This window comes from Pogona vitticeps, chromosome 3, assembly GCF_051106095.1.
Source record: "Pogona vitticeps strain Pit_001003342236 chromosome 3, PviZW2.1, whole genome shotgun sequence".
NCBI lineage: Eukaryota > Metazoa > Chordata > Lepidosauria > Squamata > Agamidae > Pogona > Pogona vitticeps.
This window is the reverse complement of record NC_135785.1, coordinates 205,901,671-205,917,513: the sequence shown is the minus strand read 5'-3', so window position 1 is coordinate 205,917,513 and position 15,843 is coordinate 205,901,671. Positions and strand designations below refer to the sequence as shown.

At 39.5% G+C, this 15,843-nt stretch overlaps 2 protein-coding genes across 14 annotated transcripts in view; one reads left to right on the top strand and one right to left on the bottom strand.

Annotated features, from left to right (window-relative positions):
* Positions 1-702: 702 nt before the first annotated feature.
* RWDD2B (RWD domain containing 2B) lies at positions 703-8,405 on the bottom strand. Of its 3 annotated transcripts, none has more exons than XM_020796223.3 (5): positions 8,272-8,405; positions 6,857-7,094; positions 6,697-6,764; positions 3,645-4,007; positions 703-1,076 (listed from the first exon to the last, which is right to left on the bottom strand). In XM_020796223.3, exons 2-5 carry the CDS (start codon positions 7,061-7,063, stop codon positions 842-844), a joined length of 873 nt encoding a protein of 290 aa, XP_020651882.3. In that variant the 5' UTR covers positions 7,064-7,094; positions 8,272-8,405; the 3' UTR covers positions 703-841. The 3 variants fall into 3 exon arrangements, with proteins under 3 accessions (XP_020651882.3, XP_020651881.3, XP_020651884.3); XM_020796222.3 differs by lacking the exon at positions 8,272-8,405 and adding an exon at positions 8,023-8,269; XM_020796225.3 differs by lacking the exon at positions 8,272-8,405 and adding an exon at positions 8,023-8,269 and having other exon boundaries at positions 6,857-7,085.
* Positions 8,308-15,843, top strand: part of USP16 (ubiquitin specific peptidase 16) — a 31,075-nt gene continuing 23,539 nt past the window's right edge. For 2 of the 11 annotated variants that reach the window (XM_020796219.3, XM_020796218.3), the window contains exons 1-6: positions 8,308-8,438; positions 10,126-10,226; positions 11,866-12,044; positions 12,875-12,978; positions 13,969-14,072; positions 15,454-15,641. In XM_020796219.3, the coding sequence (XP_020651878.3) occupies positions 10,166-10,226; positions 11,866-12,044; positions 12,875-12,978; positions 13,969-14,072; positions 15,454-15,641 (636 nt within the window). In that variant the 5' untranslated portion in view covers positions 8,308-8,438; positions 10,126-10,165. Of the gene's footprint in view, positions 8,482-8,609; positions 9,024-10,125; positions 10,227-11,838; positions 12,045-12,874; positions 12,979-13,968; positions 14,073-15,453; positions 15,642-15,843 lie in introns of those variants that run through there. The other 9 variants (XM_020796216.3, XM_020796212.3, XM_020796217.3 and 6 more) reach the window with 8 other exon arrangements.

Here is a 15,843-nt window from a genome sequence, read left to right as displayed (position 1 = left end):
AGGTGTCTTTTAATTTCGTGGCTGCTGTCACCATCTGCAATGATCATGGGGCCCAGGAAAGTAAAATCGGTCACTGCCTCCATATCTTCCCCTTCTATTTGCCAGGAGGTAATGGGACTAGTGGCCATGATCTTAGGTTTTTTTTTTTTTATGTTGAGCTTCAGATCATTTTTGCACTCTCCTCTTTCACCCTCATTAAGAGGTTCTTTAATTCCTCCTCACTTTCTGCCATCAGAGTGGTATCATCTGCATATCGGAGGTTGTTGATATTTCTTCCGGCAATCTTAATTCTGGCTTGGGATTCCTCCAGTCCTGCTTTTCGCATGATATATTCTGCATATAAATAAGCAGGGAGACAATATACAACCTTGTATATTGTACTCTTTCCCCATATGGAACTGATCCATATTCAGTTCTAACTGTTGCTTCCTGTCCCACATATAGATTTCTCAGGAAATAGATAAGGTGGTCAGGCACTCCCATTTCTTTAAGGACTTTCCATAGTTTGTTGTGGTCCACACAGTCAAAGGCTTTTGCATAGTCAATGAAGCAGAAGTAGATGTTTTTCTGGAATTCTCTGGCTTTCTCCATAATCCAGTGCATGTTAGCAATACTCAAAGTTTAGGCACACCTAAAGATTAGGCTACACAAGTGCTTAGGGTCAGAATTAATAAATGGAAAATGATGATTAGGACAAATAAATTATTTCTAATCTTTTTAATTAACATTAAAATATCCTCTTAAAGTTGTTTGTGTATCCATGACATATCAGGTATAAAGGAGCAAAGTCTTTGACAATCTATTGCTTTTCTTGGTGGGGTGAGGTTTGACAAAATATGATTCACTGTCCTTCAACTCCAAAGTACAGTTGAAATATATCAGCACATCCCCTATCAAGTAAAAAATGATATAACTGTCCCAAATCCATGTGATTTCCTCTGGAACCATGTGCATCAAATATTTTTTCCTCAAAAGTTGAAAACTTCTTTTGATTCTCCATTTTATCTTCAGCTCCTTCTAAGGATATATCTTCTCTGTGACGGATTAAAATTCGCTGCCATGACAATCTTCTGATCCTAAAAACAATGAAAATATACCAAATTGAGAAAAATCTCAGCCAGCTACAGTCACTCCTAGTTAGGGGTATCATGAGTACTTAGGGATATAATTCTTGTAAATGTTGACATTTCATCTGGCTGGGAATCCTATTACAACACTGCAGAGACCAAAGATTTCCCAGAACAGCAGCAGGGAAAGAAGCTGATCACTGGGCTTTTTGTTTGTTGTGTTTTTCTTGTCAGTCTCCTGCACAGGATTAAGTTTGACAGTTGTCCTACTTCTTGTTCTAGAACTTTTGTACTTCGTTACTGCTCTTGTCAATTTCAGTCAAATTGTATCCTTAGTCATCCCTGCATGGGATGGTACACAACCATTTGACACTAATCAGAACAAGAGCAGGAAATTGACAAGAGCAACAAAGGTAGAAAAATCTTGCAGAGGATAATACTTTTTGCATAAGCAGTGCATAACAGCCAGACTTAATCTTGTAAAAATAATTCTGAATTGAAACTTAAAGACGAGCAGACAGGTAACATAACCATAAATTCAATTTGCTATGTGATAATATAATGCCATAACAACCAAATGAATTCCTCCCTGCAGGAAGAGTCAGGAAACAAGGATTGTTAACTAAGTAGATTTGCTTCTGCAAAATAAGGGTTATCACAACCTTCATTGTTTGCTTTTCTGCTCTTAATGGTGAAGTAAGGGGCCATATTGACTGATGCTCAGAGGCAATCTAATTAAAATTCATTGTTTCCTTGCACTGCAGTAGACAAGGTTTATCTAAGTACCAATAAGGAACCCTGGGAAGAATAGCATCAATTCCTGCAAAGTATTAAAGAAAATTATACAGGAAGAAACTGAGGACATTTTGGTGGTTGCCAAATCTTAGGAGAGAGAAGAAAAAAGGCAGAAAATCTCATAGAAATCTGTAGAATAGAGACACATCTGGATTCAGTCCTTCTATTGATACTATCTCACTAAGTAGACCTTCAGAGCTATCTGGCATAAGTAAACATTAAAAAACATTTTTTAAAAAATATACAGTATACATACAGTGGTGCCTCGCTTGACGAGGATAATCCGTTCCAGCGAAATCACTGTAGAGCAAAATCCTCGTCAAGCGAAATAAAAAAGCCCATTGAAACGCATTGAAAACCGTTCAATGCATTCCAATGGGCGAAATACCTCAGGGTCCAGCAAAGATCCTCCATAGGGCAGCCATTTTTGGGTGCCTATGCAGCAAAAAAATGCCTCCTAAAAACAGCGGGGAGCCATTTTGAGCAGCTGGCGGCCATTTTCAAAACCCGACAATCAGCTGTTTTGATCGTCGTAATGTGAAGAATCAGTTCCCGAAGCAGGGAACCAATCGTCGGGAAGCGAAAAAAGGCCATTAATACATCGTTTTGCGATCGCAATTGCGATCACAAAACATCGCCATGAAGCGGATTCATCGACAAGCGGGGTAATCGTTAAGCGGGCACCACTGTATTTGTAGAAGCAAAGTATTTTGTTTCCTTATCATCTCACAGTATTCCATTATAACACACCTAAATCTATTATTATTAAAATATTCTAAGCATTAAAATGCATATAGATCACAGAAAAAATGTTCATCTCTAAATGACTGAACATCATTTATCTAACATTTTAGTACACTTAGTGTACACAAAGTTTTTATAATGCTGTCAGATCTCAATGCCAGTGGATGGGGAATGCTTCCCTATTAGCTTAAAGCTGAGTAGTCCCTCTTGAAAGAGAGTTGTACAGGAGAGATAAGATAATCCTGGATGATCATATTGCTTAACCACTGCTGAAAACTAGGAGTAATCTACCACTGGGTAATACTCTCCGAGTATTCTAATACTGCCCTTCCCACAATACCACAAGAAACATATAGGCAACAACAACAGCCTCAAGGCTACATTAACCTGAAAGCTTATTTTAATAATAATCTTAGAACTGCAGTGCTGGAAAGGACTCTATGGATCATGCTAATAAGATCTTGGGACTGCAACATCACAGAGCTTGCCCTGGACTCAACATATAAAGTTATGTTATTACTGTATGGTTATTAATATCAATCAATTACCCTACTTCCATTCCTATAAACTCCTGTGAAGCTGTCTATCCTCTTGTCATGGTAAATCCTTGTTTTTGAAATTGTTATTGGTTGTGTCACATCAAGATTATAGTGGGAAAAGGGATAAAATCTGCAATGGGACAAGACTTGTGAGGAAAGAAGATACTAAACATCCTAGCAGATAATAAGGCTTACAATTTGCTTAAGAGGGAAAGATTATAACGGCTCATGTGAATATTCTATCCATATACTTGTGTTATATGTAATCTACATATTCTCTAGTAATTATAAAATATAGTGCACACCAGTAATGATGAATTTGGATCTAAAAGCCTGAACTCAATCTTTGATCAGCTGTAGGTATGTGAAGGAGGCATGTGGGTCTACAGTAATAATTTGGGAATATACTAATTTTTCGTATTCCTTACCACTGGAACTAACCAATCAAAAATATAAAGAAAAAGCTCTAAAGTAAAGATAGTATGTATGGAAAACAAACCTTGACCAAAACTCTTCACAATTGCTCTGTGGGCCCTCTACACAAATTATACCTGGTTTCCCAGGCATGCTGAATCCAGAGAGTGAGAGTTCCTTAGACCAGTCAATGATATTCTTTCTTTTTTGCTTGTTATAAATGTGATGACTGTAAATCCACAGTCTAGTGAAAACATTCTCCAATTTCTGAAGATTTGATTGCTGAACAATAGAAGACTGGTGTTCCTTGCTGATATAGGCAGCAGCGTGATCTTTAATCCATTCTCTTGCACTTAATATGCAGACTTCGCCAGCACAATGTTTCTCCAAGTATTTTATGAGTTCTGCATTCAGTAGAACCTGTTGTGAACGACTTATGAATGGAGATCTAAAACAGGGAAACATTGCATAGTTTGGCATTTAGACAGAAAAAAAATAAAAATTATTTGCTTTAATTCTTTTCAATTGAAGATAGTAAATTGGGTCCAGCCTTGGCCATAGAGTTGGCTGGGACTGGAGAACATGGAGCCCAAGAGTTGCATGCAAACTATCAGGGGTATTTGGTACCACCCTTGCATACCAACACCCCCAAATTATTATTATTTTTCAAATAATACAGTCAGGAATCCCTTATGCCAGTGGTCCCCAACCTTGGGCCTCCAGATGTTCTTGGACTTCAGCTCCCAGAAATCCTGGCTAGCAGAGGTGGTGGTGAAGGCTTCTAGGAGTTGTAGTCTAAGAACATCTGGAGGCCCAAGGTTGGGGACCACTGCCTTATGCCATCTAGAGAGTATATGGGGCAATTATGCTATTTGGCATGCCCCCAAATATCCCTGGAAGTCCTATACTTCCAGGGTCCCCAACCCCCATTCCAGTACCGGCCCGTGGCCTTGACAGGACCGGGCAGCGGAGACACATCTTCCACCACCACCCCACACGTACACCCCCCACATGCACATAAGCATGCATGCCGCCCCACACATGCACAGGTGCCCCGCCCATCTGCATATGCATGCACGTGTGCCCCCACTCACCCACCCATGCATGGGTGCCCAACTCACTCACGCATGCATGCATGCATGCGCGGGTGCCCCACACACCTGCGTGCACGCGTATGGGTGCCCCACCTCCCCGTGTATGGGTGCCCTGCCCCACATACATGGATGACGATGTCCCCACAGTTTGGAAAAGGTTGGGGACCTCTGTCATACTTGCTCCAATTTGAATTTGGCTTAACTAATTTGTCTGAGGGAGCCTTTTCTATTTTATTTTTAAAAAAATAATAATTTCATTATTTTTCAGTTAGAAATCACTGTACTGTAGTAATCTTTATATATTTATAACCGCTGCATTAAAATTTCAAAAGCATACATAAAAATTAAATTTATATTTTGAGCCACACTCTCTGTCTTTAACCCTGTTCCTTTCCCTTGAGCACCAGCACAGGAAACTCTCTCTTGAGCCACCAAAATCTTGAAAACGTGAATGATAAAATAATGAATTACTATAACTGAATTCTCCATATGCAACATGAAAATTCTGTCTCTGTTCTTAGGCTGTTACACTGGTGAATAAATATCACAGCTAGATCAGGGAGATAATAGCTGGCATCACATTGCAGAAACATAGATTGGAAAGGCGAGTAAGACAGCAGTCCCCTCAGTAGGTTCTCCGTCATATGCCCATTCTCACAGCGACTGCAAGTCTGGTCATATGACAGGGCAGAAATACCATGTGATTTCTCTTCCATTTCAGGTTTATGCAATGGGAGGCTGTCTTGTAAATGTAGAATGGCTAATTTTTTATCCTGAGCTGCATTCCTCAGGCACAGATAAATTCATACTGGTGCATGTGATAGAAACATCACACAGAAAATGGCAGCCATGCTCAAGATAACATAATAAAAGTAATTCTGACACATACAGTTGTGTAACTAATTATGAATTCATGGGGTGGGCAAATAACTAAAATAAGAACATTTTGAAGTACAGAACAGGTGTGGTAGTAGAGTGGTTTATTTTCACCAAAATTAGTTAATAATGTTAGATGGGATGGACTGAATGACAGGCTGAATTGAAAGTTCTGTAGCACTACAAAGAAAAATGTTTTAAGACTATCACAACTATACTAAAAAAAGATTTAAAAATAAAAAAGTATTTACATAAAAATTCTACTGAATTTAGAAATCAGTGTGGAAGGGATTGTCACCCTTGAATTGGCCTTCTCAGCCACACTAGACACTATTACCACAGTCTCTTGAGACTTAAGGATTCCTACACATAGAAATCAATAGTGATGTTGATTGCTTTAAAAAAGGAGTTAAACTTTCACTTATCTCTACCACATACTCTATATACTCGAGTATAAGCCTAGTTTTTTAGCATAATGTCAAAATTACATGTTCCCCTGCAGTGCGGGTGTTCTCCGGACTCTCCTGCTCATTTACGGGTGCCTGCAGTCTCTGTGGGTGGTCCAATGACTCAGATTAAGTACACTGCATTTCCGCTTCCAGGACACTCCCATCCTTCTCCTCCTACATATTCTATGTACCCACCTTCCTCCTCCCACCTTCTTCCTCCATCCTCTTTCTCCCTCCATCTTGTTACGCAGCAGTAGATAAGCACAGCATCCGGTATGAGTCCTCCCTCCGCAGGCGGTGAAGTGTGTCTTGCAGCTCAGAAGGGCAGTATCTTCAAAAACATTTAACCTACTGATGCCTCAGTTAATGTAATTTTATTGGTATCTATTTTTATTTTTGAAATTTACCAGTAGCTGCTGCATTTTCCACCCTTGACTTATACTTGAGTCAATAAGTTTTCCCAGTTTTTTGTGGTAAAATTGGGTGCCTCAGCTTATATTTGGGTCGGCTTACACTCGAGTATATACGGTACTTGAATTCACTATTTTAAAATAATAAGCAGAGATTGAACAGAAGTAGTTAATTTGATCCTGATATATTTATATTCCTGAAGTCTTACCGTAGTTCCTAGATCATTATTCTTCATCAAGACATTATGCTATGCTATAACAGACTCCAGTATTTAGCCCACTCCTTTCAATATCAAATGGTTTAGTACCTGATAGTGATGTCTGGAAGAACACCTGGATACTTTAATGGAAATGCACAAGACAAAGGAAGTATAACCTACAAAGAGATTTTTAAAAAAAAGTTAAAACAGAGAATCCTAAAAATATATAAATTTAAATACAGTTTTTTTCCAGATAATTATATATTACCTCATTCCCATCAGGAGTTTCTAATTCTACGTTCAGCACGAACTGTATTTTTGAAGACGGCTTTTCTGAAGTTTTTCTTTCTACATAATCTTTCAATTCTGACAAAGCTATTTGGTCAATCAGCTTAAATTCATCTTCATTAGGAAACATACTAGAAAGCAAATCTAATTCTGAAAGTTGTAGTTCAGCCTCTTCCAGATTGCTCATTTTGTATACATCTATGTGATTCCTAAACAAGCTAAAAAAAATAGGTTAATATTTGTCTATATTGGATGAGAGAATTTTCAAGTGGTTCCAAAATACAATGCTACAGTTTCAGTAACTGATGTTCAAGGTTTGAAACTAGAGGATGCTACTATTTTATTGATGATTGAATCCTGCATCTGTTTACATGGAAGTAAATCCCAACAAATTCAATGGGGCTGAATAAAAACAATGTCTCATCAAGTCAATCCTGACTTTCCAAGATTTTCAAGATACAGAATACTCAGAAGTGTTTTATCATTCCTTTTTTTCTGGGGGCACTCTGGGGCTGTGCAGTTTGTCCAAGACTACATAAGCTAGCTCTTCTCCCAGAGGAACAGTAGGGAACCAAACTTCAAACCTCAGTCCCGAAAGATAGATGGCTTATGTGTGTTCTGTGCCATCAAGTTGGAACTGACTTATAGTGACCTTACTAATAGGGCTTGCAAGGAAAGGGAGGTATTTAAGGCATTGTTTTACTAGTTTCACACCCGTAGTGAGTGAGTTTCCATGGCCAAGTCGGCATCGAAACCCTGTTCGCCAGAGTCCTAGTCCATCACTTCATCTGCTACACCACTGGGAAACAATACAGCTTCCCCTACTTCACAATATATATGGATGCCCACTATATTTAACTGCAGCTTTGTTCTTTCCAAATAGTGGCAGGCGAGTGCACACTTGCACAGCACTCTTTCCCCATGTTCACTATGGTCAGTAAACTCCAAACCGAACTGATAGAGTATTTCAGCCTTAAAGTGAAATTCACTGTGCCCATGCCCGCTGGGTATCCCTACTGCATTCAGTGGATATATTTCCAGGTGAGGGGATACAGCATTGCAGGCTAGATTCACTAGCTAGTTTATCTGTCATTGCAGCATCCAGTCAGGATAATGTTGGACTTCTCTTATTTCTCAACAGCTCACCTGCACGTAGCATTTTAGCAGTCCTAAAAAGCGTGCCCTCCACCCTTCTTAGGGGACACGTGAGTCCCAGGGGCTCACGAGGAGATGCTCTCGCTTGTGTTTTAAAGGAGGAAAAATGCTGACCAAACTGAGCCTCCAAGTAAACAGTTAACAAGGAGTTTTAAAATCCCCCCCCGCCGGTCGCCACCGACTTCCGCACACCTCTCATGTGCGTGGCTTTGCAGATTCCATTCCCGGCATACAACGTACCGGAAGTTTTTGACGAGAAAAAAATGCCGCTCTACAGGAAGATCTCTATGGTCACTGGACCGGAATCGCGTTACGGTGCGGCACGGGGCCTTCCGAGAGGCGGAAAGGTCCACTGAAAGCAGGCAAGACTGCGGGAATACCTGGAAAGGCCAGTCCTTTGCCCCCAGGTGAGGGACGACAGCGCTTCTCTTGGGCTTCCGCCGCCGTACGGTGTGTAGACGCTCTTTCTCCCCTTTGGTAGCCGCAGAAGTGGCTTCCTCTTTTTCCCTGGGACAAGACCTTTGGGGTGCTTTCTTATTGGTGTGGGCTCCTGTCTGTAAAGGGGAGAGAGGCGGGCTGCGGAGGCCTGGAAATGGCCAATCGAAGGAGGGCTGAGTGCCTCGAGCCGGGAAGATGCGAAGCGAGGAGAAGCCTCAGTAGCCGTTTGTTTCTCGAGGAGGAGGAGGGCAGAGGAGAAGTCGGTCCGGGCCTTTCCTGGAAAAGTCATATTTCGCCCGCGCTCTCTCTCTCGCTCTCGCTCTCTTCTGCTTCCGAGGGGTGACTTTTAGGTGCAGCTGACACCCGAGCCCCTTGCTGTATTGACAGTTTGCATCTTCATGCCTCCCCCCCTCCCTCTGAGAAGCTGGTCGGTTAAGGCAGCTTTTTAACGCCTCTTGCCCTGCCTGGAAAGGAAGGAGTACTCAAGGCTGCCAAACAGCTGGTGGAGTTCCCACTTCTCATCCTGTCAGGTTGTAACTGAACAAGTTCAACAGGTCAGCCTTTTCCTGGCAATAAAACTTTAATAGGTTTTCCCACCACCACCACTTTAATTTCTATACCTTGTGGTTTCTAAAGGTCAGCCAAAGCGAAGTGGTGTGATGATCGGAGCATAGGAGGGACTAGGACATCAGAGAGCTGGGTTTAAGGCCCCGTTTGGCTGTGAAACTCTGTGGGTGACCTTGAGCTACTTGCAGTCTGTCAGACTAACCTACCTTACAGGTTGTTATAAATAAAGTGTGAGGGAGAAAGAGAATCTTCTATGCCACCTTGAGTCCATTGGAAGAAGTAGGGGACATCAGTATAACTAGTCAATAAATAAATAAAGGTACCTAGGATTTAAGAGTTAAACTCTTAAGAGTTGGGTTGGCAACCCTAAGAACAAAGGTGGCTGTGTCGTTGGCTCCCCAATCCTTAATAATTTGGCCTACAGAAGAAAAGGAGAAAAACTGTCTACCTATGTCCATATGAATAGTTACCTCATCTGTCTAACAAATAGGTTGTACTTTTTTAAACAAAAATTTAAGTGCAAGGAACTTTTAATTCCTATCTTCATGCATCCCCCCCCCCCCCAAAGTGAGTGAAAACAGAATTATAGGTAGCTGTGAATGTCCCTGGTCATTGTCAACACACACACACACACACACACACACACACACACACACACACACACACACACACACACACACACACACACCCCTCGCCACTTAGTTGCCATCTGTTGCACTAATCATAGCATCCTACTAAGATCTAAATGTGACTGTAGACTATAGCTTGCCCTGCGGCCTTGGGGAAGTTGCTCAAGAAGTAAAAGTCCAGATCTCCAGTGGGCACATAAAGCTAGTTATGTGTTCTTGGGATCCTTGGGACCAGAACAGAGACAGAGTTCTAACTCCTGTCCTCTGAAGATGCCAGCCACAGAGACTGGCAAAATGTTAGGAAGTAAAACATTCAGAACACAACCAAACTGCCTGAAAAAAACTACAACAAGGTAGTAAGGTAGCATTGTAGTTTAATGTGTGGTAGCTACCTTTGGATTTTGAGGTCTTCTTTGACCAGAAAGAATAATATCTGTTTCTCTCGCTCCCTCCCTCTCAGGCCAGATTTTTTATGAGAAGTAAAACTTTCCATCACTAACATGGGAAAGAGGCGAACAAAGGGAAAAAACACACTGCGAGATAACTCACCAGATGGACCAGGTATGCTTTATAAGAATAAATAGAATCAGTCATTTATATAGCTCTGGGGAAAATGAATTTTGGGCAAGCTACTTTTTTTCCTTGGTAGCATGATCAATGTCATTATTGAAGGGATTTGTTTATCTTACAGTGTTTCAACTTGGAGAGCAACAGTGCATATTCATAAATATTATTTTTCTCATTCAAGGTTGAGGTATAATCCCAGGTGTAACTGTGAACGACTTTATAGTTGGCCAGGAACAATTTAAATAGGGAAAAGTAATACTTGAAAATCTCTCAAGTAATTACTGTATTTACCATGATAGTTGCAAGCCCCAAAACATTTGCCAGTTATTTTTGTCATTAGTTTTTAAAAAAACAACTTTATTTTCTCATGTATTTAAAATAACAAACATTTGCCCCTTTAGTTTCTTTTTCACAACCCGTTATAAATGCTGCAATCTCTTGGCATGTACTGCAAAACACACTTTTCCTATGCACATCATTGTAACCTCAGCACCTACAACATAGCACAAAGTGCCTTGCAAGTCATCATTTTATGAGGACACAATCTTGTAACAATAAAACCAACTCTACACTGCATAAAGGATTTAACTTTTTATACATCGTAGAAAAACATTTAAAAATCAGCAAACATGAGGCAGGAACAAAAAAACAAAACATTTGTCTTGCGAAACACGGCCATAGGAACATTTGTCTTGCGAATCATCAACCCCATTGCCAAAACCATTTGTCTTGCAAATTTTTTGTTCTGCAAGGCATTTGTTTTGCGAAGCACCACTGTATAACAAAATCAGAATACTGGCATAAGGCTCAGGAGCATGAAAACCTTTCAGCAAAATAAATAATTATGTCTATGTGTGTGTTAATATAAGCTGACTAGATAGGTCAGTAATTTGGGTGCCTGACTGCAGAGCCAGAGGTTGGAGGTTTGATTTCTTCCTGGGAGAAGAACAAGACTGTATAGCGTTGGGTAAACTGCACAGTCCAAGAGTACTCCCAGAAGAAGGGAGTGGTAAACTATTTCTGAGTACTCTGCCTGGGAAACCCTGAGAAGAATCACAAAAAATGTAATTGAATTGATAGCACATCATTATTGTATTACAGATGTTAATACTGGATTTTTATGTTTACATTTTAAAATGCCTTTACTTTTGTCAAATGCCTTTAGAAACATTATTTTTGATGTAAACAGGTACTCCAAGGTCTTGTGCAAGTGAAAGCACATGAACTTAGAGGGAATGGAAAATTGTGACTTTCCAGCTACTGATGTACTCCATCTCCTACCATTTCCCATCTTAGATACACAGAGCTGTACAAGCTCTTGTGAAAACATCTACGGAATGCTTCTAATAGCTATTTTCTTTCTGCCTACAATTTCTTGGATGTGACTTGTTTGTCCTGTCCTTGCTCCAAGTAGGTCTGTGAAGCATATATAGTCAAATTTTGTTCTCACAAAAGTACTGTGACAGAGGTTGTGTTGAGAGACAATAATTGCCCCATGGCCTTACAGGGAGGTTTACGACTGAAGAGACAAGATTTCAGCCCAGGGTTCTTCAGTTCAATACCAGATGGGTTGCAAATAACGCCTCTTTATTCCCTCTAACTTTAGACTCATCTTTTAAAAACTTTCTAGTAGAACCTGTGTGCAAACACCTACGCAAAGGATTGGACCAAAGCCTGAAAAAAGTGCTGCAGAATATGGATTGGGAAGCCTGTGAGGATTGCCGGATACCAGACAATGGTAGAGAAGAGAAACTGGAAGAGGAAGAACTAGACAGACCATCCATATGGCTATGTCTCAAATGTGGTCATAGGGTATTTTCTTTTTTCTTATTAAAGGCATAACAGGGTTGGAAAAAGTGGTATGATTTTAATTAGCATTTATTTATTTAACTTATATGCCACCCACACTACCCAAAGGTCTCTGGATGGTTTACAACAATTAATTAGAGTAAAAAAGATAAAACAATTAAAATGCAATTTAAATATATACTCTAAAAATTACCATCAGGACCCACAGTTGATATTATTTCAATTAAAAGCCTTATGGAACAGGAAGTTTTTGACCTGGTGCTGAAATGTCATCAGCGTCGGCACCAGACAAATCTCAATTAGGATGGCATTCCATAGTCTGGGGACAGCTGCCGAAAATGCCCTTTGTCTACAAGCCATCCCTCTTACCTCCTTGAGGGATGGCTCTTTCAAAAGGGCCCCCTGGCTACATCTTAACTGCCAGGTAGGTTCATATGGAAGGAGGTGGTCCTTTAGATATCCTTGGCATTAATTTTAATAGTGGGGCTGTTATGCATATCTAGATCTTGCCATAAGTTAGGTTTTTTTGTTGTTAAATGCCATAGAATGCAATAGACACGTATTTAGGAGTGTTCAGACTAACAAATACAGTATATTTTCTTTTTCATATCGAACTATCCTATCTGCATGATACAAAATTGTCTGCATTTTTAAAAAATAAAAATTATTGGGTTCAGTCAAAGAGTCCTCTGAGTGGAATATTGCTTGTGCAATGCTCCCGCTGGCAGAGGCAAATTTGTTTTAAATTAGAGTCTTTTCATCACATGTGCTTGTGAACTATGCATACATATACACACAGAGACATATAAAGGATGTGATTGTCAATATTACAGGGCTGTGGCAGAGATTCTCAAGAACAACATGCTTTAAAGCACTATGAAACACCAAGATCAGACCCTCACTGTTTGGTTCTCAGCTTAGACAACTGGAGTGTGTGGTAAGTTTCTCATTTTTCTTGCTTTGTAGAATGCCTGTGCGATCTTTTGTGTAACATGCTTTAATTACCACCTCTGTAATATTTTTTAATACAGAGAGTTTAGTCTCTGTCATGTATAACTACCTAACTAATGATACCTAGGCTTTCTTATTACTACAGTTAATTTTGTGTGTAGTCTCAGAGTTCATGGAGAACAATAGACTTATTTCTGATTAGGTATGTCTAAATTGCATTAGAATAAGTAATGTATAAGTGCTGCTCATGCATACTTCAGTCCCGATCTTGGCCACATGTACAGCATTTTTCATGGATGTCCAGATTCAGTGGGATTTACTTGAAATAGAATGAATTTTTGCATATCAAAATCTGCACTATGTTTTGCCACCTTTTTTGCGTTTTCCCACTGAAAAAGGGTATTCAGTGCCAAGTATGAATGTCCTCTTAGACTTCTAATTCCGGTAACTTATGAAACTTATTGTTTCATAAACTTATCCATAAATATTACTTCCATCAGTAACTGAATACTTTTCAATAAAAGTAATTGAGCCTAATACTGTATTACTCCTAAAGTGACTAACTAGGATGCTAGTAAGGTCTGACAGTCAACCTCTAGACGTCAGATATCTTGCCTTAGAGCAGTGGTTCTTAACCTTTGTTACTCAGATGCTTTTGAACTGCAACTCCCAGAAACCCCAGTCAGCATAGCAGGTGGTGAAGGCTTCTGGGAGTTGCAGTCCAAAACTCCTGAGTAACCCAAGGTTAAGAACCAGTGCCTTAGAGAGCTGCAAAGAAGCCATCTTTTTTAAAAAAAAGTTTTAGTTAACAAGTTCAGCTGTACATTAGAAGCACATAGCTAGATCTTTTAAAAATATGTGTGCATGTTTTGTTGTGCTGGCACAGTATCACAACTATGAGGTTTGGTGCTAGCCACACTCTAAAGTGTAAGCCCCTCGTGTTTCATCAATCTACTTTGGTACTTTTGTGGAACAGGTGCTACTTGTGTGATAATGAGGTCCAGTATGGCAGTTCTACTCAACTGGGCCAGCTGGTGGATTATGTTAGAAAACAAGCTCATATGAATCTCCGGAAACCAGGTGAGTTGCTAGAATATTGGGCAGAGCCTACCTTCTTGTGTGCTAGCTTCTGTAAGTGATATTGGAGTTAAGAAGATAATTATTCCTAATGGCAGAAGTCAGGATAAATCTCAACAGTAAATTGCTGTATGTCAAGAAAGTCAGCATAGGCATTTGGTATTCCATCTGAGTCAACCTTGTGCTGACTTCTTAACTTGCCATGGTTCATTGTCAAAATTTACACCAGTTGAGTTACAATGGCATAAATGTTGAACAGGACTCTGGCTAGACAGTTTTTAGTGCTATTGCTTTTAACATTGATGTACCAAATCTGATGAATCAGAAATGCCAAAGTGATTTGATTTATATCTTGTATGTGTGGATAAACCTGAAAGATTTGGGGGAAGGGCGAGTTACAGAAAATCTGAACTGTATCTGTGTTTCAGTTAATTGGGATTAATCTCATAGCTATGCTTGTCTTTGTAATTATTATAGCCCTGTCAGTGGATGTCTCAGCAACAGTAGTGTGTTGGACAATTAAGACTAAATCCAACTGTTAGTCCCAAAAAGCATACTGTTATTGAATGAAATGGTGAATGAGCACTTCTGTAAAACCCATTGATTCAGTGGATCTACTTTTGTTAGGAATAGCAGAGTAATTTAAGCCTTGAAAACCTTAATATGGTTCTTTCTGTCTTCATAAATTATCTTTTTTATCCACCTCTCACATTTTTTTAATGATGTAAAAAAAATTCCTGGAATCTCCTCTATCTCTGTCTCTACCTTGTGATCAAAATATGGTAGTTTCACATGTGTTCTTGATATCTGATTTCTTCTCAGTATCAGCAGCTGTGATTTCACATTTAGATAGTTGCTTTTAAAACTGCATGCAGAATATTTCCATCTGTATTATAGTTGGCAACAGAGGGACAGATTCCAGCCATAAATAAATGACTTCTGTTTGTGTTCATACATATTAAAGTGTTCTCATTCGGATTCGAAAGCCTAGTAATATATTTATAAACTACCCGTGAATGATATTTTTTAATTGAAGCCTGGAGGATCATTCATTTTCTTTTCCTCTGTGGGTGGAGATTTTACGTTCTTGTAATAAGTGTATGAGTCTTCTTGATTTCTATGCACTCAGCTTCTCAGTCCCTTTAAACAAGGTCAGTGGACAGTGCACTTCTGTGTTTATCTTTTCAGAGAAGAAAGTATGGAGGCATGTTCAACAAATTCTTGCTGTTCTTATTAGCAAACGTGTATTTCATTTCCTAATATCTAGCTTTGCTCTTGGTAGTGTTTGCAGTTGTCACATTCCATCATTGGTGAGCCAGCCAGCTTTCATTACTACTTGGTTTACTTATTTCAAAAAGCAAAAACTTGTTGTTTTTTACGTCAGCATATAAAGAAGATGAAAACAAGCCACATGAAAATAAAAAAATAAAAGATCACAGAAACGAGGAAGAGAAGGAGAAAAAGGAGATCATGCTCAAAGATAACAAGCTTCATTTGAATGGCAATGCAGAAGTAACAGTGAGGGGTCTCAGTAACCTCGGAAATACATGTTTCTTTAATGCTGTTTTGCAGGTAAGATGTTGAAATTTACATAGCTGCCCTGTATCTCTTTTTATGTTTATCCTGAAGTAGCATCAGATTAATATTTTTGAGAAAACAGCAAAAAGACCAAATATTTTGATTAAATGCAGCTCTGCCTTTTCATAAAATCTACTTTTAAGTATAGGTGTGTTCCATCTTGTTTGTCCTTTCTGTTGGGAAGATAACAAAAGAT

Coding starts and splice junctions, on each gene's coding strand:
- RWDD2B (XM_020796223.3), bottom strand. CDS start 7,063: ATGAGCAATCTGGAAGAGGCTGAACTACAACTTTCAGAATTAGATTTG. Junction 4,008..6,696: donor CTTCCAGACATCACTATCAG/GTACTAAACCAT, acceptor TCCCTGTTTTAG/ATCTCCATTCATAAGTCGTT. Junction 1,077..3,644: donor TGTGAAGAGTTTTGGTCAAG/GTTTGTTTTCCA, acceptor CATTGTTTTTAG/GATCAGAAGATTGTCATGGC.